Here is a 25,614-nt window from a genome sequence, read left to right on the forward strand (position 1 = left end):
TTGAAAATGGAGCATCTGAGACATAAGATTCTTCTATATATCAAGTTTCATTGAGATCCGATCACCCATTCGTAAGATACCTCCATTTTCACGTTTTCCAAGAATTCCGGTTTCCCCCTCAAACTCCCTACAAAGTCTTCGGATCAGGTCGGGATTTAAAACGAGAGTTCTAAAGCACAAGATCCTTCTACATATCAAATTTCATTAAGATCTAATCACCCGTTCGTAAGTTACAAATAACTCATTTTTTCTAAGTTTTCCGAATTACCCCCCCCCCAACTCCACCAAAGAGAGCAGATCTGGTCCGGTTATGTCAGTCACCTATCTTAGACTTGTGCTTATTCTTTTCACCAAGTTTCATCCTGATCTCTCCGTTTTAAGCGTTTTTCAAGATTTCGAGTCCCTCCCCTTTAATGAAACTGGATCTGGTCGGGATTTAAAATAAGAGATCTGAGTTTCGAGGTCCTTCTAAATATGGAATTTCATTAAGATACGATCACTCTTTCATAAGTTAAAAATACCTCATTTTTTCTAATTTTTTAGAATGAACCCCCCCCCCCCCCCAATTCTCCCAAAGAGAGCAGATTCGTTCCGGTTATATCAATCCCGTTTCTAGGACTTTTGCTTATTTTTCCCACCAAGTTTCATCCCGATCCCTAGAATCTAAGCGTTTTCCAAGATTTTAGGTTCCCCCTCCCCAACTTCATCTTCATCGGATCCGGTCGGGATTTAAAATAAGAGGTCTGAGACATAATATCCTTCCAAACATCAAAATTCATTAAGATCCGATCACTCTTCGTAAGTTAAAAATACCTCATTTTTTCGAATTTTTCAGAATTAGCCCTCTCCCCCCCAAACTACACCAAAGAGAGTAGATCCGTTCCGGTTATGTCAATCACGTATCTAGGACTTGTGCTTATTTTTCCCACCAAGTTTCATCCCGATCCATCCACTCTAAGCGTTTTCCAAGATTTTAGGTTCCCTCCCCTCAATTCCTCCCTCGTCTTCGGATCCAGTTGGGATTTAAGATAAGAACTCTGAGATACGATATCATTCCGAACTTCAAATTTCATTGAGATCCAATCACTCCTTCGTAAGTTAAAAATACCTCATTTTTCTAATTTTAACTCCTCCAAACAGAGCAGATCCGTTCCGGTTATGTCAATCACGTGTCTAGGACTTGTGATTACTTTTCCCACCAAGTTTCATCCCGATCCCACCACTCTAAGCGTTTTCCAAGATTTTAAGTTTCCCCCTCCAACTCCCTCCAATGTCACCAGATCTGGTCGGGATTTAAAATAAGAGCTCTGAGACACGATATCCTTCCAAACATCAAATTTCATTAAGATCCCATCACCTGTTCGTAAGTTAAAAATACCTCATTTTTCTATTTTTCCCGAATTAACCGGGCCCCCACTCCCCCCAGATGGTCAAATCGAGAAAAAGACTATTTCTAATTTAATCTGGTCCGGTCCCTGATACGCCTGCCAAATTTCACCGTCCTAGCTTACCTGGAAGTGCCTAAAGTAGCAAAACCGGGACCGACAGACAGACCGACAGAATTTGTGATCGCTATATGTCACTTGGTTAATACCAAGTGCCATAAAAAGCAGTAAAATGTAAGAAGAAGGAAAAACAACAAAGCAATAAATGAAAAAGGCAATAATCAATACCAAGGTTCTAAAAAACTAAGCTATATTTTCCTAGCTTAGCTATTGTTATAAATTTTGTTATTAATGTTATGAGTTAAGATATGGTAACATTTTATTCATAATGAAATAAGAATTAATGAATAAACTATATTAATCCCCAAAAAAGTTCCTTGGCCTGTTAAAGGGGGGCGGGCAGACATACGAGTCATTGAATCAGCAATTCAGAGATAAAAAAAAATATTGAACAGAATGAAAAAATAGATTAAATAGAATCCAATCAATTCAGCACAAAGAGGAGAAAAGAAAAGCAAAAAAAAATGAAAAGAAAAATAAAACAACAAAATAATTTTTTTTTAACTGCCCTATTTGGTACAAAATTGGAGTTGCTCTAGTATATATTGAATCGCAGTGTCATAAATAAACATAATACAAAGAAATTCATTTTTCTTCTTAGCACGATTGAAAGAAACGACTTCTCCCTAAAGGTTGCATTTAGAAGAACTCAATCACATAAACTTTTTCCTTTCTCACTGAGCGGTGATTATAAAAGGAGAACTTCCATTTATATTTCCCCTATTGGACCGGGAAAAAGCCAGAGAAATTTTATTTCTAATATAGAAACCGATTTTTGTCGTCTTTATATACTTTCGTTTTCATTTAAAATAGTGACAGTCGTTTCTAGCGGAGAAAATCTCCTTAAGAGGAATAGTTTATTGAAAGATAGAGTGATGCCCAGAGCAGAAGAGCGTACATATATATATCCTAATGGGTCAGAAAGAAATATTGTAAACGTATCAAAATTCTATTTATATTTACGATTGCCGTAAAATGTCCCTTTTTGATTAAGATTCCCTGTCCCAGGAATGATTCGCCACCTCCTAAACAGACATCTGCCTATCAGTGCCAACAAGTGGACGGGGGCTATTCCATTGGCGACAATTCGCAGAAATTTAAAGGGGGGTGGGGGTGAAATATATTTTTTAAAGCTAGAACGAGGGCAAATTTGACGCATTTTGAATTTTTTTTCTAATAGAAAACGTCACAATAAGTATTTTTCAATGAAAATAAGCCCCCCTCCCCCAAAAAAAGAAACATTTGGTACTTGTCAATCATACGGAAAACACCCCACCACCACCATCCTAATGTGCAAACATGTAGCCTAAATTATATTATTATACAAACTAATATGAAGGTTATATTTCATTAGGATTAACCGAACTACACTTGTTGGGGGTGTTCCGTGTAATTAAAAAGTACCAAACCTTTTATAAAATACAGGGGCCACCCTCCCCCCCTTAATTGACACCATTGGAGATTTACCTTCTCTGGGTGTAATAATAACTTTCTTTTGTATCTTCGTTTAAAAGTGAAAATGCACACCCTCACCCAACATTTTTTTTTTGAATTGGCACCAGAGCTTTCTGTATTTCCCGTATTTGACAATTAATAAAAATAGTGTTTGAAAATTAAGCCATTACTTTACTGACTCAAAAAAAAAAAGGTCATGACAGTTATATCAAATCAGAAAAAAAAATAATATTTTACAATTTCATTAGCCTATCATGATGTTAACGGTAAAGAGGCTGAATGACTAAAGAACCAGTTTCAAAAAGACTGATGGATTAATTTACAAAAAAAAATCACAATTTGGCTTCTTCGTATTTAAATTTAATTAGCTTATCATGATTTGAAATTTGGATTTAATTTGACAGTGTGCATAATTGATCGCAGAACACCATCCACATTTGCGATAACCAAAGACTACAATCTACTATATGCTCTGTAAATATTTGTCTAATTATATTACCCACAACTACCGCCTGTAAGAACTTGTTTTATAGGACTTTATATAAAATTACTAAGTTTAATTGTTTGTTTACCGATTGTTGATGAGAGTAAGTTGTGTCAGCAGGCATGTGCTAAGAGCCGATGGATTCCCCTCCCTCGGAATTTGCTAGATTGTTTCTCTGTTTCCGTGCAGGGGTGTATGCTTATTTGAGAGTCAAAAGATAATGAGATAGGTAATCTCACAAATATCAAAGACATAGCAACAACCCGCAGAGGTTTGTCTAGATTAGTTTTTCTTGACATTTATAAATCCTTCGAAATTTATTTCGCATATTATTAACTTCAGTTTACGGTTTTATAACCTTAGGCTACAAATCTAGCTGATTTCAAACACACTAAAAATATAGCAATGGTACACTATATTTTCTTAAAGTTAAGAGGATTCGTATTTATTTTAAATATTTTTTATTTGTTTTTCACAAGAAAGGCATTACCATTTATATACATTTTTTTTCTCTATGGTCATGTACCTATCGTTCTTAGTGCGTGTTTATACCCCTCCGCCCAAAAAAGTCACAACTTCACTTTTGCAGAAAAGGTCTGGCCAATTCGATACTGGTCAGAATCAATATTCTTTGTTATTGAAGAGGTGACAAACACCCACAGTACCACCTCTCCACTCTCTTAAGGACATTTGTGACTGAACGCGATTCTAAATTGAAAAGCGATAGTATTTAAGTAATTTGCATAGGTCTGATACAGGTGGAGGACATGACCGAGGGGTGGGAGGTTTGACCCAACTCCAAAAAATTTGTCTCCGACTCGTAAATTAGTCAGAAAATACAGGTAAAAGGATTATTTCTTGTAATAAACCAACAAATCCTTCTCAGACTCATAAATTGGTCTTTAAAATTCAGGTACGAAGAGCCTTAGTCCCCCCTACACAAAATTATTTTTATACCCCGTCTGATTCCCCTATAATTCGTCTGATCCCCCCCAAAAAAAATCTTTATACTATCCTTTTTAAAAATAATTTATTTTCATCAAATTGCAAAGCTAACGAACACAGTCTACCAATAAATTGATAAAAAAGAATAACAAATAATCGATTCATTGCTAAGTGAGTGTGGATATGATATGATATGTATTGCACTACAACCTTAGTCGTGACAATAGCGATTGTTTTTAAATTGCCTACTTTTGTATACCTACTTACTGTTTTGTGCTTTCCACCACACCCACTCCGAGGGAAAATTCTTACAAAGTCCAACTCCCCCCAACCCCCCAAGCGTCAGATGTGTGCTCAACTATGAAGCACCTTTTTTTTATTATTTCCTAAACCAGTCAATGGCTCTGAACTAAAGGGCTCATTTTGAATTTGCTTTAAACAGTGCTAGGGTATTCCCCGCGGGAAATTCTCCCACGCGCAAAATTGGGCAGCCAAAAAGAAAGTATGATAAGCAAAAAAAAAAAAAAATGAAGGAAAGAGGTAATTTTGGAATATTCTACGCATATTCCAAAATATAGGCAAAAGTATGGTGTAGAACATCCTATTGCATTTCTTTTTAGATTTTTGTTTAAAACAGTACTAGGGGAATTCCCAATGGAAAATTTTCCCACACACAAAATTGGGCAGCCAAAAAGAAAATATGACAAATAAAAAAAAATAAAGGAAAGAGGGAATTTTGGAACATTCTACTTATATTCCAAAATATAGGCAAAAGTATGGCGTAGAGCATCCTAATGTATTTCTTTTTACATTTTTGTTTATTTCAGTAATTTTATGTGTTTTTGGGGAATGAGTTATCATAGCAGGGTAAAATAAAGGTAAAAAAAAATCTGAAGTTAGTGGCAACTGTAGAAGAGTTGTCCTATAATGGAAGTGCACATAGATGACAGGCTGGGACTAAGAAGTAAGAGTACTTCACACTAACTTGGCCTGGTCCCAACAAGAGGCCTCACTGTTCAAAATATTTGGAGGGGGGAAATGGATTTTACTGATTAGCTGGTGATTTTTACCAACTGATAGGGTAATATTCCAACTAAAATTACCTCATAGAAAAGAACACGTATCCGGGATTTTTCTTCTGGGAAAAACGAAATTCCACATTTTGCAGATAGAAACTCGAAATCTCCATAGTAGGGTTCTTTAATATGCTGAATAAAATGATGTAATTTTCACTACGATCGCTTATCTTTTTGTGGTGTCTTTCCTATTTCTGAAAATCAGGTAAATGTTTTGGTGTATTTATTGTTATCGAAATTCTATTTTTTTTTTAAGTTTTGGTTACTAATGGCTTAGTGGCTCGTTACTTATTGTTCGTTACCATGAATTGTTTGATTCTACATCATATATTTTACGTGTATTTTGGAATATAGGTAGAATTTCCCTAATTACTTCTTTTCTTCATTCTTTTTATTTGTCTTAATTACCTTTTGGTGGCTCAATTTTGTATGTGCGGAGATTTTTTCACGGGGGGAGTACACCGGACCCCGGTTCAAACAATACTATTTTTAATTTGTGTACTCGGAAACAAAAGCAGTAAATAAACACAATTACACCTGGCTACATCTGACATTCTAATATGCTTTCAGGAAAGTCAATCTTTAATGTTTAGAGCGGGATAATACTCTTCATTTTAAGTTTAAGTTTAAAGTTGATCTCTGGGTGCATTGCAAGTTGTAAATCGTAGTAACTTACACAGAAGCTACTTAAGGTTGACATTCGCCGAGAACGGTTGTGAAGTAACTAAGAGCTTATTAGACCTGAAAACGTACTTTGTAAGTTTCAAATGTATCCATATCTCTTTAACTTTAATAATATTTTCAAAACGTTTTAATCTGATAGATTTACTTCACTAAAGATGCTTAATAACTATCTTAGGAATTTATTCAAAGTTAATTCTCTGTCTTTCCAGCGGTTACGACAGCATTAGATCGCACGAAAAAGCTAATTTTAGCAGTGTCGTCAGTTCATGAAAATTGGGGGTGGGGAAAAAATTGTTGTTGTTTCAATTTTTCCGGCGAAAATACAAAAAAAAATGCATTTTACAATGGAAACTATTCAAAAAGGTGTTTTTCAAGACCTGGGATGGCCCACAAATTACCTCTTCTGTTTTTTGAAACGTTTTGTCGAACCTGGAATGATGCCTCTGATTCCATATGAAAAACTTAGATTCTCTAACATTTCTCGAAGTCCATTCGTACCAGTGTCCATTTCCACTTTGTACAGATAATCTCTTTCCCTAAATAAAGATCTTGGAAGGGATCCAGCGTCATCTTCATGTCATTTATTTGACTTTTTGACAGATAAGTATTTGATAGGATGATTTATTAAAGATGCAATAAAAAGGTAGCAATTGCCATGGGAAAAGAAATAACAGGAGAACAAAGTAAATTGAAAACCGCTTTTGTCAAAAATTCAGTGCAAAAAAAAAAATTAAATGAACAAGCCGTTGCCCCTCCCTAAAGAAAAGTCCTAGATCCGACCCTGGTTAACAATGATATTTTGTCATGTAAACTGTCCGGCTAACGACACAGATCTACATCAACTTAATAAATAAATGATGCACAAATAAGTAAGTGTACCGATAGCGGGTTGAAGAATTTACAATCTAATTATTAGCAACAGTGATTGCTTTTAAATTGCCTACTTTTTTATATTTAGGCTACGTAACCTTTTTAGGTTTTCCACCAACCCCCCAAGAGAAACCCTCATAGCCCCCGTGTACCTATATAATAACAGTGAAAATGATAAATACACTAATTGTATCAGGCTATATGCGTACGCACTCGGGGAAAAGGGAAGGTGCTCGGGAACCACAAAATATCAAGATTTTACTACTTCCCGAATGTTAACAAAATATTTAACCAGTCTTTTGCTTTGTCCCTGTGCCCCGCCTCGTAATCCTGATAGTTGTAAGTTGAAAATCTGAAAATGGCTATGATGACATATTGAAACATATTTCCGATTGATTTAATTTATTCTTTCTTGGAAAGAAAGTTAATGTCAGTGTCAATTGATTTCATCAGTGAATTGATGACAGGAAGTGCTTGTAGCCAATAATGCAAAAGAGGTCAGACGGGGTTACTTAATACCCATAGGAAACGATTCAAAACTTCCTTATTCATGCCATACTCGTAGAACCCATATGAGAAAAATGCAAACCACCATTAAGTTTCAATCGCATTGACGATGAAACGGTGATTTTCAACTAACCAATCAATCTCCAGATATCCCAGCCTTGCATTACGAAAAAGTCAGGGGAAGGCATTTAATCTTATGAATACAAATTGGTCGTCACCATATAATTTACTCAGTCAAATAGATTCTACAGGGACCAAAATTGCAAAGCAAAGCAAAAAACAAAAAAAAAGTGCCCTATGAGAATTTGCAGCCTCATCCTTGGAAAATTAAGGCATAAGAAGAACAAAGCGAAAACGAATCAGCGTTAAGTTAGCTTAAAATAATTTGTATAGCAAAATTTAAGAGATATATTGGATATTGTATATAGATCCAGGACTTTGGGAGGAGGAAGCGAGGAGAGCAGCACCGTTTTTTTCAGTATTTGTTTGCTCGAATGACTCGTAAAAAAATATAAGAGCATATGGGGAAAAAACTACTCAGGCGTCAGAGCGGTCACCACCGTTTCCCCCTAGATCTGAAATTGATATTACGACAAAGTATTAAGCAGCAATATAGGCTACTATTGGATAACCGTTTGGTAATTTGGTTGTTGTTCAAACAAGTCACTCTAGTTTTGCTACTGAAACGAAACATTGATTCTTGAGCAGGAAGGTAGTCCCAAGAAAAAAAAGGAACTTTATCTACATAAGTCAAAGGGCCAATGAGTTCAAAAACGGCTTATCTACAACTGTGTTCATGTCAATCGATTCTCTCAATAAGATCAATCCAAAGAGATTCTCACTAGACTTCAGTTCCTATCGAGAGGACACCCTACAGTAGCTTTTACACACCAGATCTGGCTCAGGATAAGTTACAAGACTAAAGCGGCTTTAGTATACCTAGCTTCATTTGCTAAGTAGATAATAAAGTCCAGTTCGACATGATATTTGGCACTATGCTTAAGAAACAAACGGATTCAGCATTCATATTGAGAAATTTTCTGTATAATACCTCTCTTAAGAAGGTCCAACTAGCCTCCAATCCCCAGCAATTTCAGAGATGGCACCAATAACAAATACACTTTTCTGTTCATTACAAAATATCATGAGATTGAATCCGGGTAGGACTTATCGTTCCTGAATAAGCACCGTTGATTTTATTTTCCTTATTGGAATTATTTCTTAAACTAATTTTCCATTTTTGTAACTGCGTGTCGTGTCTTGCTCTTTATTAGGTTGCAACCGTCGCTAAAACCAAGAAATAGGGAAAAAAACGCTTAGAGAGGTGGACATCCAGTTAAAAAAAAAACACGGCCATTATACTGATTCGAAGAAGGGAAGGAGAGGGGCATTATAGATAAAAGGGAGCCGACGTCCCCCTGGATAATTCTCCAACATACAAAATTAAGCTGCCCCATATAAAGTGCAAAATAGGTACCCCAAAATATCGATCAGATGTCCTATGGGGTAACAAAAGAACCTGATATCAAAAGCAGTTTTAAGACAGGGGCTTGTTGGTCTCCAATCACTTTTGATTTATAAAAAGAACTAGAACTCTCAATTTTCGGTCGAATGAGCATCCTCCGAAGTTTCTAGGACCATAAGGGGAATGTTGGGGATGAGGAAGGGGCAGCCCCTCCTATACAGAATAAATTCTAGTAATTATGGAGTTTAACGTTATTAAACTCCTACGCTTTCATAGCAATAGCGTAGACCAGAAATATTCCCAGAAATAAAGAAGAATTAAATATCAATATCTACATCCACTCTCTTCCCTTCTTTAGAACTAATTCTGTGTTTACTTGAAGGCTCAATGAGAGCTAGGATATTTTGGCATTAAAACCTCTCTAACAACAGTGGGAAAAGGGCATGAGAGGGGGTGGTTGCCTCCCGATCACTTTTGCATCTTCAAAATAGCAATGGAACCTTCGGTTTCCGACTGAATGACCCCCCTCCGAAATTTATACGACCACCCTTCCATATGAAAAGCATCTGGGAAAAATTAAATAAATAGTAATGCATCGAGCCCTTATAGCTCTTTACTATAGGCCACGTAATAGCTTTCCATCTGACTTAAACAGGTGAGTAGAAATTTGCATTTCCGTTATAGTGAACATCCGAAATTACCCAAGGGGAATTTTCCGCGGAGAAAGGGGGACACATAGGCCCAGATAAAAGGTAAAGTTTGAATTTCTTTAATTTTTTATACTTGGAGGATGGAGGGGGAATTGCGGTCAATCTATTTGTTAAAATGTAATTTTAAAGGAGACCGTACTAAGACATGCAAAGCATTTCTAACTCAAAATCTGGCGAGACCCAAATTTTGATGGAATTACACACAGAAACCTAGTGTGCTGAAACATAAAAACGAATAAAACGCCTCCAATGTCTAGAGTCAAGAACAGAAAAAGTGAAGGGATGGTCAATCCCCTTACGCTTCTGAATTCTCAAGTTCTTTTTTTTACAATTTGCCCTGCAAGATCCTACATTTTCACATAATGCGCATGTTTTTCCATTTTTCTTCATTGATCCTCCCCCCACACTATAAAAAAGTAACTACACTCGGGTATGTTTGCATCAAAACACAAAATCGCAAAGAAACGCAAAATCGGTTATGCTACATGTTTGTAGCATAACCGAAGTAAATAGAAGCATACCTCCAGGTCTGTAGTCACAACCATCATCTAAGCAAAGGAAGCGCAAGTAGTCTCCATCGCCATTTTTCCAAGCCCGCCCACGGATACCTTGTTTCTTCCCATGTAAATTAATCATAATTTCTTCTTCGGTCAAAACTTCTTCCTCTTCAGTCGTTTCTGTTGAGCTATTGTCACAGCTGTCACGATTCTTAGTTTCGGCAGCCGAGTTTGACGTACTCTCCTCATCCTTATCCATCGCCGGACTAGAGCTGCTTCTCGTTTTGCGAGGGGTACCTCCTCGGCTGAGAGGTTGATCTTTTGTCATCTTTTCGTTACTTTCTTTTGTTTTGTCACCATTATTTGACGATTCTTTTCTCATATTCATTAAAGCACAGTCACCGCAAAACACTGAACTATGCTGTTATATCCATCCTGCAATGCAAATTTAAAATTACTGACTTTTAAAATCTTCCCCTATCTAGAAAATAAGCTACAACTGGAAAAATTAGTAGACTAAACATTTATTAAAGTTGTTAAAAAAACATGTTGAGTTACAAACTTCAACACAACTTAGTACCATAAAACGTTATTTTTTTTCATAGTGCGGTCATTACTACAAAATCTGAAGCAAAGTCTATTATTACATTTATCGCTTCGGTTCAGAGACATCATTTAAATTTATGGAGGGAGGGGGAAGCCAATAAATCCGTGGACTGGGCAGGATAAAATCCAATAGTTTTTCTCCACTATGAGACGCATTTCACGAATTGTTTAATTCTTTGAGTAGCGAAGGGTGTGGTACCCCTATTCCCAGCCAAACAGAGCCCATGTTCGTTCAACTAGGCAATACACACGGCTGAAAATCCATTCATATGAGGAGGCTCTTCAGGGAATGGGCCTAAATACAAAATTGTAAATAAAAAGGCGAATGACTTGGGTCGTGGATTTCAGCTCTCAAAATCAGGACATCAAGTAGTTCGTGGCAGCAAACCGTAAGTAGGGAACGACTCGGGTCAATAGTAGTCGAAATTCTAAAAACAAACCTTCGATACAATTAATACCTCAAAAGAATTGGTTTTTTATGCTGAGTCCAAATACATAAAGTTCATCAAGTTTACCGCTAATCATCAAAAGCTACGCTCCTGAGAAAATTGGTTTCAGCGCAAGGATCAGGTGAGTAACCTTAACAAAAATCAAACCGTTCGTGGTAACGAACTGTAGTAAGGAGCGACCCGGCTCAATAGTAACCAAAATTTAAAAAACGACATTTTGATACCAATAGTTACATCAAAAGAATTGCATTTTAATGCTGATTTTAAATATATAAGTTTCATCAGGTTTAGTCTTGCCCATCAAAAATTACGAGCCTGAGAATATTTGCCTTATTTTAGAAAATAGGGGGGTAACAACCCTTAAAAGTCCTAGGATCTTAACGAAAATCCCACCATCATATTCAGCGTACCAGAGAGCCCTAATGTACAAGTTTCAAGCTCCTATCTACAAAAATGTGGAATTTTGTATTTTTTTTGCCAGAAGACAGATCACGGATGCGTGTTTATTTGTTTTGTTTTTTCCTTTCCCCAGGGGTGATCACATCGACCCAAGGGACCTAGAATTTTGCGAGAGGACTCATTCGAACGGAAATGAAAAGTTCTAGTGCCCTTTTTAAGTGACTAAAAAATTGGAGGGCACCTAGGCCCCCTCCCACACTCGTTTTTTCCCAAAGTCCGCAGATTTAAATTCTGAGCCATTTTATTAAACATAGTCGAAAAACTTTATAACTATGTCTTTGGGGACGACTTACTCCCCCACAGTCCCCGTGGGAGGGGCTGAAAGTTACAAACTTTGACCAGTGTTTGCATATAGTAATAGTTATTGGGAAGTGTACAGACGTTTTCAGGGGGATTTTTTGGTTGGGAGGAGGGGCTGAGAAGAGGTGGTTATGTGGGCGGGAAAATTTCCATGGAGGAATTTGTCATTGGGGAAGAAAATTCCCATGAAGTGGGCGCAGGATTTCCTAGCATTATTTAAAAAACAATGAAAAAAATAAATATGAGAAATTTTTTTCAACTGAAAGTAAGGAGCAGTATTAAAACTTAAAACGAACAGAAAATATTAAGCATATAAGGGGTTCCTAATACCTCACTCTTTACGCTAAAGTATTTTAAGTAATATCAACTATTCTACGGCCTTTGTGATTCAGGGGTTATTCTTAAAGAATTAGGACAAAATTTAAGCTTTAATGTAAAGAGCGAGGTATTGACGAGTGGGCAAATCCCCTCCTATATAAGTAATAAAAACATACGAATATAGAAGTTCGTTACGTAAGCTAATTCGTAAGTTACGTATATCTTTTACTAATGAAAACGTCCGTAAAAAACTAAAAGTTCTAGTTGACTTTTTAAGTAACCAAAAATTGGACGGCAACTGGGCCTCCTCTCCCGCTCTTTTTTTCTCAAAATCATTTGCTCAAAACTATGAGAAAGCCATTTAGCCAAAAAAAAAAAATAAATAAATGCAAATTTCGTTTTAATTATTCATCTGCGGAGAGCCGAAATCAAAACATGAATTAACTCAAAAATGTTCAGAAATTGAATAAAAAAACAAGTTTTTTTTTAACTGAAAGTAAGGAGCGACTTTAAAACTTAAAACAAACAGAAATTACCCCGTATATGAAAGGGGCTGTTCCCTCCTCAACGCCCCACTCTTTACGCTAAAGTTTTTACTGTTTTAAAAAGTAGAGTTGTGAGAAAGAGTCAAACGTTAGCGCAAAGAGCGAGGCGTTGAGGAGGGAACAGCCCCTTTCATATACGGGGTAATTTCTCTTCGTTTTAAGTTTTAATGTCACTCCTTACTTTCAGTTTAAAAAAAACTTTTTTTTATTATTTAATCACACCATTAGATTCAGCGTAGACGTTTCAAGCTCCTATGAACACAAATGTGGAATTTTCCCTTTTTTTAAGAAAAAAGGTTACGGATACGTTTTTGTTGTTGTTGTTGTTTTGTTTTTTTCTTTCAAGGGCGATCGTATCGAACCGATGGTCGTAGAAGATCGATAGAGGGATTATTCGAGGAAGATTAGATGTTATAGTGCCCTTTTTAAGTAACCAAAAAGAATGTGCCACGACAGGGTGGCGTTATCTACCGTTTTGTGGCATCAAACAACAATTTCGTCACTAAGAGGACCAAGTTGCTTTTAACTAAAAATTTTGAGACAGTCAATCGAATATAAATACCAAAAACTGTATATCAAGCTTCCCAGTTCCAGAGGAATTAATGCCACACGGTGAAGTATTCGTTTCTGAAAAAAGTCACTTAGTCCGTTCAAGATAAATGGTGAATATGGTCATTTATCTTAATGCTTGGTTTAACTAAGTTGATTCACTAAATTATTAACGAAATTATGTTTAATGATGTATAATTGCTCATCAGCTATTATGAAGGAGCGACGGTGGGATATTGTGTCGGCGGGGGTTGCCAGATGTCTAAAAGAGCGGATCTCAATGCCCAAATTATCTAACTCTCCATGAACCTTCAGATGAATATAGAACAGGGTATGGGAAAAGGGGGTAGACATTCATCTCTCATTTTCCTTCATTTGGACTACGCCTGAATAAGGTGCTGCGGGGTGATACTTCCCTTCTAGTTACAGAAAAATGTTTATGGCATTTATTATAAACCTTCATTTAACTTAACTAATTTGCTTCATAACTCATAAAATTATACACAAATACACATCAGTTAGTTAGGTGGAGAGGGAGGGGAAATAGGTCAAGGAGTGCATTTTAATGCCCATATGACTCATTGAGCCTTCATATAAATATAGAACTAGTTTTGGAGAGTAAGGGGGGGGGGTAGAAATTCGTATCTTATTCCTCTCGATTCCCGGGAACATTTTTGATCTACATCTTCACCTTTGTTATTGGTGTTGGAGGAGGGGGTCAGTGGTGCCACTCTCATTTCGACAATCTTTTCTATGTAGCATACAATATTAAATTCACATACCTATCGGTGCAGAGGTGAAAAGGGTGAGGCGAGGCATCATGAGACTCGCCAGAAAATTTCTAGGCAGGAGGGGGTTGGCAAGGCAGTAAAAATCAGTAGCAATTGCCATCTGGCTAAAAAGGATTAATGCTCTCACGGAGCGCTAGTTTAGGTGGCAGAAGTGGGGAGGTTGATTGAAGAGAACGGAGGGACCAACATCCTCCCTTATACTCTTCCTATATTAGCCGAACTCCCAGACTGCTGCCGTTTATGCCCGAGCGTGTTTAGCAGATTGTTCAACAACAGTTTGTAATCAGATAAGATTAGCATTTTAATCATTGCGTTTTCAAATTATTATCACCTTTAACAACTTAAGAGCCAATCAATCAGTAGAACAACATAATGTTCGGATTAATTTTAAATCCCATACGAATTAAAATAATGCAATCAAACATCTGTAAAAAAGTTATGCCCCAACAAAGATATGCTTGCTGAATAGGTTCTTTGGTACTTAAATTTTCATATCTCGATAATTTATCAATGGAGATAGCCGGCAGCTAAGAAAAACCTGTTGTTTATTGCTTATCTACAGCATATATGGAATGATTTATGAAGTAGTAAAGGACCTAGACATGGAATTAGAGAATGACGATAATTGAAAGTGAAGCACCACATGTTCCTCTTGATCCCCCTATTCTTCATCCTCCTAGGTAAGGCCGTATCCAGGATTTTTTAGGGTGGGGGAAGGGGTAAAAATAATTTTTTCAGGGGATTTTACTAGAAAAGAGCTTTAAAAACCGCATCAAAATTTGTTTATATTCTTTTTTCCGTCTTTAAGTCGAACAAATATTTCAGAGGGGAGGGGGTTCAAACCCCCTAATCTCCTGGATACGGCCTTGCTCACAGGTACCGAAAACGCTTTTATTGTTTGTTTTTTCTTCATCACTTGTCCACCTTGGTTGCCACCGCACGACTTCAGGCTTAAAAAAGGCCAACTTTTTAAAGAGAATGTTTCCAAACAAACCCTTATGTCTTTTTATTTTGGCCTTATTTTCCAAAAGAAACTACCTTTGCTTTTCTGGCTTATAAGTTGTAATTAAACAAAGATTGTTTTTCTGGTTTGAAAGCAAACAGGAAATTTTTTTTTTCATATAATTTAGCCAAGAAGAAAGTGAATTCATAGCTTAGTGCCTTTTTAATGCTCTGTTCAAATATGTGAATCGATTCTTGGGAAAACTCCATGTTGAGCCCTTAAAGGTAACATATTAACTTATCCACAGTTCTTAGAATATAATGCAAAGTTTAAAAATAGTTAAAAATCAAAAAGACACGAAAATTTTCTTTTAAATGAGTCCTTAAACAATTTTCTATTTTGTTACGTTGCCCTGCTCACAGGCCTTGCTCACAGGTACCGAAAACGCTTTTATTGTTTGTTTTTTCTTCATCACTTGTCCACCTTGGTTGCCACCGCACGACTTCAGGCTTAAAAAAGGCCAACTTTTTAAAGAGAATGTTTCCAAACAAACCCTTATGTCTTTTTATTTTGGCCTTATTTTCCAAAAGAAACTACCTTTGCTTTTCTAGCTTATAAGTTGCAATTAAACAAAGATTGTTTTTCTGGTTTGAAAGCAAACAGGAATTTTTTTTTTTTCATATAATTTAGCCAAGAAGAAAGTGAATTCATAGCTTAGTGCCTTTTTAATGCTCTGTTCAAATATGTGAATCGATTCTTGGGAAAACTCCATGTTGAGCCCTTAAAGGTAACATATTAACTTATCCCCAGTTCTTAGAATATAATGCAAAGTTTAAAAATAGTTAAAAATCAAAAAGACACGAAATTTTTCTTTTAAATGAGTCCTTAGACATCAGTGCTATTCATTGAAAAATGTATTTTTTTTTTGCTCAAGGTGGAGTCCTTAAGTTTCTTATTTAGGGTTTTCAACAATGGCAATTCCAATGGTGTACTTTGTGTTTAACTGTGGCGCCTTTTTCAAGGGATTTAAGGTTTTTATTTAATTACTGCAAATTTGTTTTCAGATTTTTTCTATTTATACTCAAATAAAAGGTTTACTATTAATTATTTAAATAACAATTGTCATTCCGGAATCAAATGTAAATGACAATTTTTCTGACTAGACCGTTTTGAGCCCCATTGAGGGCCCAAAATGGAATTTGCCACAGAAGCGATTATTATATTATGAAAGAGCATAAACAAGACATCAAATGATGAATTCATTTTCTTCCTGGTTAGATTATATGAAAAAGTATAAACTTATCGGCAAACTTCTCGTCTTTACTTTGACAACCCTGTCCGAAATCAAACCTTGACAAACAAGTCACTTGAACTTACAGCAGGACCAGGCGTTTTCTTGTTCGCAGATAAGCGAAATTCAAACATTATGTGGTATATTTTACGGCGGCTGAGCTTATAGTCACACCACCAACACCCCCCCCCCAACACGTCACTGTATTTGCTAATACAATGTAAGAAAGCAGTTCGGACTAGAGGCATTTAATTTGAGTTCGAGTCAAGCTAAGACGGCAATTTCCTTGGTGGACACAAAGTATCCCTTTTTTGATCGTTCTGACGCTTTGGTCCAAAAATAATTTGGGAGCCTTGGATCCTCATTGGTTATATAATCACATCAAGGATTAATGCAGCCAAAGACCAATTCTACTTTTAAAGCATGAAAAAGAATCTTTCTTAGATGAATAATGGACTTTCTTATCATTTGTTGCTGTAAAATAAAATACTTCATTCTACAGGTTTTGTAATTGTTAATGATAGCTAGGCAACGGAGCCTAGTTCAAATTATCTACCAGTACTGCAAATCTCGTCTAGGGTTTCTGATTCTATCTCGGTCTTAACAGTAGCTTCTCTCTATGAATATTTCCAAATACTGTCATACATCTTAAAGCAAAAATCCCAAGCTCTACCGTAACATAGAAATCAAAGAACCCAAAATTGAAAACTACTGGGGGTTACCAGGTAAATCCTTGATACGCCCTTGGGATAGGCAGCAAACTAAAATTCCATAGCCGCTCAACTAATGCATTTCCTTGTGCCTATAGTAATTTTGGACTTCAGAAAAGAACTGTAGAGAGGAAATCGCTTAAAACCTGTCAGGTTTTACAGACCAATAAAGCGATTCAGTGAAAATACAGATACAGCCAAACCGTGGTTTGATTGCATTTGAATTTTGACACATGCTTATAGAAGGGTACCAACTGATTTTTCCTAGGAGAGGGGGTGGTGTGGATTAAAAAAAAATATTTACAAGCATCAAATTTTCCACTATTCTTGGAAATAAGGGAGCATCCAGACCGACCTCTAGGGAAGACAAGTACAAAAATAACCTTAACAAAATCTTACTAAATCTCACCAGATTTTTCATAGGATTTTCGGCTTGTCTGAAAAATTCTGATTGGCTCAAATTACCGCAAGCCATATTTTGGAATTAGTAAAATATCACTGTGAATGGGGCTTAAGCAAGACAGAAACAGCAAGGTTCGCCAATTAAGAAGTGTGAAAGGGACGATTTTTGCTCATCAAAATAAAATATATTAACTAATATTTTATTGTCATTATATATTTCATTATTTTTGTTCTCCTTTCTTATTTTTTTTTGTACGAATAAAAACCACAAATACAGAACTGCATATATTATTTCAACATTTTGTTCAAACTATGTTGACAATAGCCTAAAAAATTATATATTTATTAGATCTATTCACGCATCAACTTTTGTTCCTATAATTTAATTGTGTGTTTAATAGGGAGCTCAACTTAACAATAAAAAATAAGACCAAAAAGGCTAAAATGGATAAATAAGTAGATAAATTCACTAAAGCTTGATCTAAAAAACAAAGAATTTATTAAGGTAGGCCTACGCCAAGCATGATAATGTTGCCGTAACTGAATATTGCAAAACCCAACAAGGAGCAAAAGATGTATTTTAAAAGATAAATCAAATGAAGTAAATTAAGCCCGGTTTATTATAAGCAATTGGCAAGTACTGTATTACGACGTATATTATATATATATATATATATATATATATATATATATATATATATATATATATATATATATATATATATATATATATATATATATATATATATATATATATATATATATATATATATATATATATATATATATATATATATATATATATTCATAAAGAGGTAACTATTACTGAAATCCCTGTTTCATCGCGCTGCCATAAACTCTTAAGAAACAGGGAATCCAAATTATTCATTAGCAACAGCGTTGCATGGAAACAGTGATTTAGCCAAAACATATAGGCTAATTTTCATAAAATATACATATATCTCTGGCTTTATAAAGATTTCTTTGGAAAAACAATATATAGTAAAAAAGATTTACTTTTTTATGTTCATCCCTAGTATGTGCAATATGTGAAATTATACAAGAAATGAAATATGTATGTTTCCAAGAAATGAAATATGTATGTTTCCAAGAAATGAAATATGTATCCAAATCGTAAATTCAAAGTTTTCGGCAAATTTCATTTTCAAACACGTGATCATCTTCTCTAATTTCAAAGTCAATACGAGTCACCTTGCAATAAGTATAGAAAGAACCACACTGTTTTTTTAACACTCCATTTTTAAATATTACATGGCATTGGATTTTTTTTCACAATCAGCCCTAAGCCAACAAACAGGCTCCTTAAAACGTTTTGAAACCATATATTTCACTTTTAGGTATTCATAAGGAAATAAAAACAGATTTTAGCATTACTTAATGTAAAAACATCACTCATCAGCTCACACAGATAAATATGATTTTATGCTTTCTAATGTCAATAAGAGTTTATTATTACTTCAAATCAAGAAATGATGATAAACTACAATAACAACAGCAACACTGAATCCAGATAGCAAGAACTAATATCCCGAAGTAGACAGTGCATACACAGGTGCTCGCAAACAAGAAAATATTTCCATGGGAGGGATCTGAAACTCAAAAAAAATTACAAATTTCGTTTGTTTTTTTTTAAAGTTTCTTAGACACCACTACTTTTCCATTTACAATTACAGCGAAATGAAAATATAGAAAAACGGTCCTATAAGAATGTGAAAAAATAATAAAATAAAGAAACTTTCACAATAATGATAATAAAACTTCGAGTAGTCTTTTGCGGTTTCACGTCCTAAAGCCTTTATCAATGGGGATAAAAAAGGAAAAGAAAAAACTAACCTAAATAAACAAAACTTGTAAAGAGAGAGGAAAAAAACCATAAGTCAATACAAAAACAAGATGAAAACAAAATAAACGAAAAACTCGCGCTTTAATAACCTCCAATATTTAAAATTTTATCCATCACAATCTGGTTTTGATTACATTCTTTTTTATTTTAGTTTATCTGCATTTTACACGTTTAACTTAAATTTTCCCATGAGTTCCGTGGATGTTTTTAAGGCGATTTCTCCCATATAAAGCTATGAGTGTAAGTATTAGAATAAATTTGGTTTCTAAAAACTGGAATCTCAATGGCAAAATCAGGCCGAGGGACATAGACAAGATAAGACTTATTGAAAACCCATAATAGCATCAGGATAAAATGAATCTGCCAACTAAGACATCTTTGTTTTACTACAAATCTTGTAAATAAAACATTGTAGAAATCTATATTTGCCAAAGACAAGATAAGATTTATTGAAAAAACCATAATAGCATCAAGATAAAATGGATCCGCCAACTGAGAGAACTTTGTTTTACTAGAAATCTTGTAAATGAAATACTGTAGAAATCTAAATATTAAGAAATCCAAACCTTTAAGGCTATGAAAGCCAACCAGGGAGGGGACAATGACCGCTACTGGTAAAAAAAGAAGACATTAGAAAAGAAGAAACACTGAGAAACATTCTCATTAAATCTCGATAAAAATTAATTTCCTAGGAGCACTCGGCCAGGGGAAACATCCTAGCAGCACTCAGATTTAGGGGAATAAATTGCTGAAGAAAAATCCTAAAACAAGTGTACTTTTAATTACGAACATTCAGCCTTTTTCCTCATTTCAAGGTGGAAAAAAAGTTCTGAAACTCCCTTCAAGTTCTTTACTTTAATCAGACCAAAGCTTAGATGCTATTAAATATAAAGTGTTAAACTTATTTAAATAGTTTTCATTAAAACTGAAGCGACCCTTCTCATATAAGAAAACTTATGCCAATTTTAACACAAATCAAGTCAAAAACATGTTGTTTCTTCATTTACTTCCTGGCCGTTTTTCAAATCATACCGGGAAATCCCCCTCCTCCGTACGAAATTTCCCCTAGAAAGTTACCCCGGAGGTTTTCCTCCCCATCGATATTTTCTCCGTGGAAATTCAACCCCGCAAAGAATTCCCTCCCGAATACTTCCATTTATTTATCAATATCAAATACTACATGTAAACAATGGACAAATTCCACAATTTAAAGGCTAGTTTTTATGAGGACTAGGAGACCTCCAATCTTTTTGGTCAATTAAGAAGGGCACTAGAACTTTAACTTTTGTTCAAATTAGCTTTTTCTCGGTCTGCTAGGACGATTGGTTCGATACACTCATCCCTGGGGAAAAACTAATAATAATAACGCATCCGTGATCTTTCTTCTGACAAAAAGTACAAAATTCTGCATTTTCGTAGATAGGAGCTCGAAAGTTCTACAACAGGGTTTTCTAATACGATGAATCTGATGGTGTGATTTTCAATAAGATTACCTTTTCGGGTAATCCTAATGAAATATACCAATTATGATCGAAATATAATACTTTAGAGGCAAATTTGGGCTATATGTTTGTAAATTATGGGGGAGGGGAGTTAAAGTATAGCGGGTCTGCAACCAATGTGTTAGCTACGATTATTCTGCATATTATGAAGTAAGAATTATTTTCTTACTTCACACTGTCAAAATACTTTCACCCCCCCCCCTAATGTGCACATACATAGTTCAAATTATATACTTCCCATCTATTCTGTCACTTATATGTGTCTTGTTTCACGCTAAGCTGAAAGAAACTAGCGAAAGAAACCGGTTTGCAGTGCGTCAAAAGATGAACAACTTGAGTAGTTGGCGCTATATCATGCAAGTATCAATACCTTTTTTAAGAGATTTGGTTACTGAAGAGGATTTTTTTTACTGAAGAGATAGTGTCGTTTAAAAGAACAGGTCGATTTCAGTTTAAAGGGGGCGACAATCACACTATCTTGGACAAATAAAAGATTTCATTATAACACTTAACATTCCATAGAGCGAGTTTTCTTACAGCTGTTTATTTGGTTACTATTGGCCCGAGTCGCTCCTTACAGCTCATTACCACGAATTGTTTCGAATTACTGAAGAGATAGTGTCGTTTAATAATATCCTGTCTGTTTAATAATTTCTGTTAATGTCTGTTAAATGATATCCGTGCTTCAAAATCCTTTCATGATTTGAAATCTGATATTTCCTGATTTGTATCTGATATTTCCCTACAATTGCATTAGAACCACTAACAGGCATAATTTATTTCTTATTTATTTTTTATTTTTTGTAATTTATATTTGTTTATATAATATATAATATTTTTATATATTTTATTTATTTATATTATTTTTATATATTTAATATTTTTATATAATATTTTTATATAATATATTTTTTATATATAATATATTTTTAATTTATTTCATATTTTTTTATTAATTATAAATATATAATTACAAAATATAATTTATTTTGTTGTCTTAAGAACAAAATAATTACTTGAAAATAAAGATCAACAGGCGAACAAATTCTAATCCTTGGTTTAGTGTCAATATTTGCTTTAAAAGTAAAACTTATTGGACTTGCCTTTAAGAATACGATACAAGATACACAGTTGAAGCTTGTATGGCTCGATCTAAATTTAGCTTAAACTTTCCGAAACCAACATAATTATTCTTTTCAAGTAATTATTTGGTCAAACAGTTCGTGGTAACGAACTGTAAGTAAGGAGCGACCCGGCTCAATAGTAAGCGAAGCTCTAAAAAACGAAATTTTGATACCAATAGATACATCAAAAGAATCATATTTTATGCTGATTTCCAATATACAAGTCTCATTAAGTTTAATTTTACCTATCAAAAGTTACGAGCCTGAGAAAATTTGCCCTATTTTCAAAAAAAGGGGAAATACCCCCAAAAGTCATAGAATCTTGAAAATCACACCATCAGATTTAGCGCATAAGAGAACTCTACTATAGAGGTTTCAAGCTCTTATCTGCAAAAATGTGGAATTTTGTATTTTTTGCCACAAGAAAGATCACGGATGCGTGTTTATTTATTTCTTTCCCCAGGGGTGATCGTATCGACCCAATGGTCGTAGAATTTTGCGAAATTTAAAGTTCTAGTACCCTTTTTAAGCGACCAAAAAATTGGAGAGCGACTAGGCTTTTCCTATACATTTTTTGTCTAATGTCACAGGATCAAAATTTTGAGATAGCCATTTTGTTCAGCATAGTCGAACAATTTAATAGCTATGTCTTTGAGGATGTCTTAATCCCCCACAGTGGGGAAGGACTGTAAGTTATGAACTCAGCCCATTGTTTGCATATATTATTGGTTATTGGGAAGTATACAGACGATTCCAGGGGGATTTTTCTGATGGAAGGGGGTTACGTTGGAGGATCTTTCCACGGAGGAAAAGTTCAAGGGGAAGAGAATTTTCCACGAAGGGGGCGCCGTATTTCCCAGCATTATTTAAAAACGATCAGAAATTAAATTAAAAAAAGAAGTTTTTTCAACTGAAAACAAGGAGCAACATTAAAACTTAAAACGTGCAGAAATTATTACGTATATGAGAGGTTCGACCCCTCGTCAATACCTCGCTCCTTACGCTAGAGTTTTTTCAGTACTTTCAAAACAGCCATTTATTCTAATTAAATGGCCTTTGTGATTTAGGGGTCATTCTCAAAGATTTGGAACAAAATACGAAATACGAACCCCTCATATATATAATTTCTGTTCATTCTAAGTTTTATTGTTGCTCCTTACTTTCAGTGGAAAAAACTTGTTTTTTTTAAATTTATTTCTTAAGAAAGCCTAATGTCACAGTTAATAGAATTACTCTATTTAGAGAGGTTTTCTTAAGAACAAAACAATTGCTTAGTTACAAAAAAAGAAAGATCAACGGGCGAACAAATTCTAGTCGTTTAGTTTAGTGTCAATATTTGTTTTAGCTGTAGGCTAAAATTTATTGAACTTGCCTATAAAGATACAAGATAAATAAAGTAAGGGCTTATGACTCGGTCTAAATTTGGCTTATATTTTCAAAACCAAAGTAGACTTTCAAGTTATTCATTATGTTTTTAAAGTTAGATTTATACTAATTTACGATTTTAAGTTATATGCTGCTTCAGAAGTACGAAGTAACAAAAAATCCCTAGTCTGTATTGTCGAAGATGTCTAAACATTGTATGCACTATGATAAAACATTTAGTATAATTAAACTTTGAAGGAACGATTGGAATCACAACAAACTTTTCTTTTTCTCAAAAATACCACTTCCTACTGATTGTAATAAAAAAAAAGTCTGTGTATATGTAAACTTACTTGACTGTTTTATATTTTCGAAAAATGAGAATATATACTCTTGAAGTACAAGATTTGGTACAAAGATTCATTTCAAGGTTAAGTACCTGTGAGGTCCTTCTTTTCTAATATAGCGATGGGGCTTTAACCGAGGAATCATATTTTAACATTAGGCTTTATAGTTTTAACTTAGTCTTAAAATGACCATTGAGCTTTTTAGCTTTAATTCAGTTTTAAAAAGACCTTAGCTTTTTTTATAAAATAAATGTTATTTATGGCTTTAATGGTAAGTTGAGTAGTATTATGATATTGTTTCACTTACAAATTTCCGATCATAATCTCTCACGCTTAATTCTTCCTGTTCTCCCATTTTTCGCTATTTTTTATACTTTCTGTCAATTTTTGTCCTTGCATGTACCCGGGCAAGTGGGATTGTATTTTTGTAATTATGTTCTTGCAATAAAACTAAATTAAATCAGAACCAAAGGAGCTTTATATAAACATGCGCTCCTTATCCCTCTTCATCTCGTACGTCCCGATAATCTTCAATATGACACAATTATCCTCCCATCCTCCCATGTTTGTGCTTCCGATTCCTTCTCGCACTTGATAGTATAAACTGGCCCTAAAACACTCCCTTGCTGAAAACCCCCAAAAAGTGTAGTTTTAAAACTAGATTTACTAAATCTTTCTATATAATTATCGTTTTAACGAACTGTTTTGGTAACGAATTTTAAGTAAGGAGCCACTCAACAGTAACTGAAACTGTAGAAAAAGAAATTTTGATAAAAATATCAAAAGATTGGACTTTTTATGCTGATTTCAAATACATAAAATTCACTTGGTTTAATGTTACCCATAAAGAGCTATGAGCCTGAGAAAATTTGCCTTATTTTCGAAAAAGGGGGGAAACACCCTGAAAAAGAAACGAAAATCAGACCATCATGTAAAGCATACCGGAGAACCCTGTTGTGGAAGATTCAAGTTCGAATCCACAAAATGCGAAACTTGACACTTTTTTGCCAGAAGAAAGATCATGGATGCGTGTTTATATGTTGTTGTTTTTTTTCCAGGGGTGATCGTATCAAACCAATTGTCTTAGAAGATCGGGAGAGGGCACAATCGAACGCAAATTAAAATTTCTAGTGCCCGTTTTAAGTGACCAAAAAGATTGAAGAGCAGCTAGCATCCTCCCGCGCCCCTTTTTGCCCAAAAGACATATTATCAAAATTTTGAGAGCCGTTTAATTCAACATAGTTGAAAGGTCCAACAGATGTGCCTCCGGGGATGACATGACCCCAAGCCCCTGGGGAAAGATCTGCAAATTATGCAATTCACCCATTGTTTACATATAGCATTTGTCATTGTGAAATATACAAAAAAATTTCAGAGGGGAAGTTTATGCAGGGGAGGAGTTTCCGGGGTTAAATTTCCATGAATCAATTACATGGGGGGGGGGTAGTTCCTGGCATAATTTGAAAAACGGTGAGAGATTAGAGAGACAAAAAAAGCTGTTTTCAACTGAAAATAAGGAGCAACATCACTTAAAAAGAACAATAACTATTCGGTATATGATGGAGACTGCCCTTTCCTCATCCCTCGCTGTTTAGGCTGTCGTGCTCTAAAGCTTAGTTTGACTTTTGTCCCCATTCTTTATTAACAATTCCTGAAAACACAAGGACCGTTGAAACTGAATAAGAAGTATTTTAAAGAGAGAGGGTTAAGGAAGGGGCAGCCACCCTCATAAGAATGTAATAGGTGAAAAATTGGGATTAAATGCCACCAAACTCCTTCAAATGTGCCAGGTACAAACACCACACAAACCCTAGAATCAAACAGCATATGTCTTTAGCATATGTCAGCATA

The 25,614-nt window shown here is 34.9% G+C and overlaps 1 protein-coding gene across 1 annotated transcript in view; it reads right to left on the minus strand.

Annotated features, from left to right (window-relative positions):
* Nucleotides 1-25,614, minus strand: part of LOC136033717 (arginine-glutamic acid dipeptide repeats protein-like) — a 185,175-nt gene that overhangs the window by 111,317 nt on the left and 48,244 nt on the right. The window contains exon 2 of the mRNA XM_065714601.1: nucleotides 10,223-10,633. Coding sequence (XP_065570673.1) covers nucleotides 10,223-10,586 — 364 coding nt within the window. The 5' untranslated portion in view covers nucleotides 10,587-10,633. The remainder of the gene's footprint in view (nucleotides 1-10,222; nucleotides 10,634-25,614) is intronic.

The sequence above is a fragment of the Artemia franciscana genome, chromosome 12 (genome assembly GCF_032884065.1).
Source record: "Artemia franciscana chromosome 12, ASM3288406v1, whole genome shotgun sequence".
NCBI classification, from domain to species: domain Eukaryota; kingdom Metazoa; phylum Arthropoda; class Branchiopoda; order Anostraca; family Artemiidae; genus Artemia; species Artemia franciscana.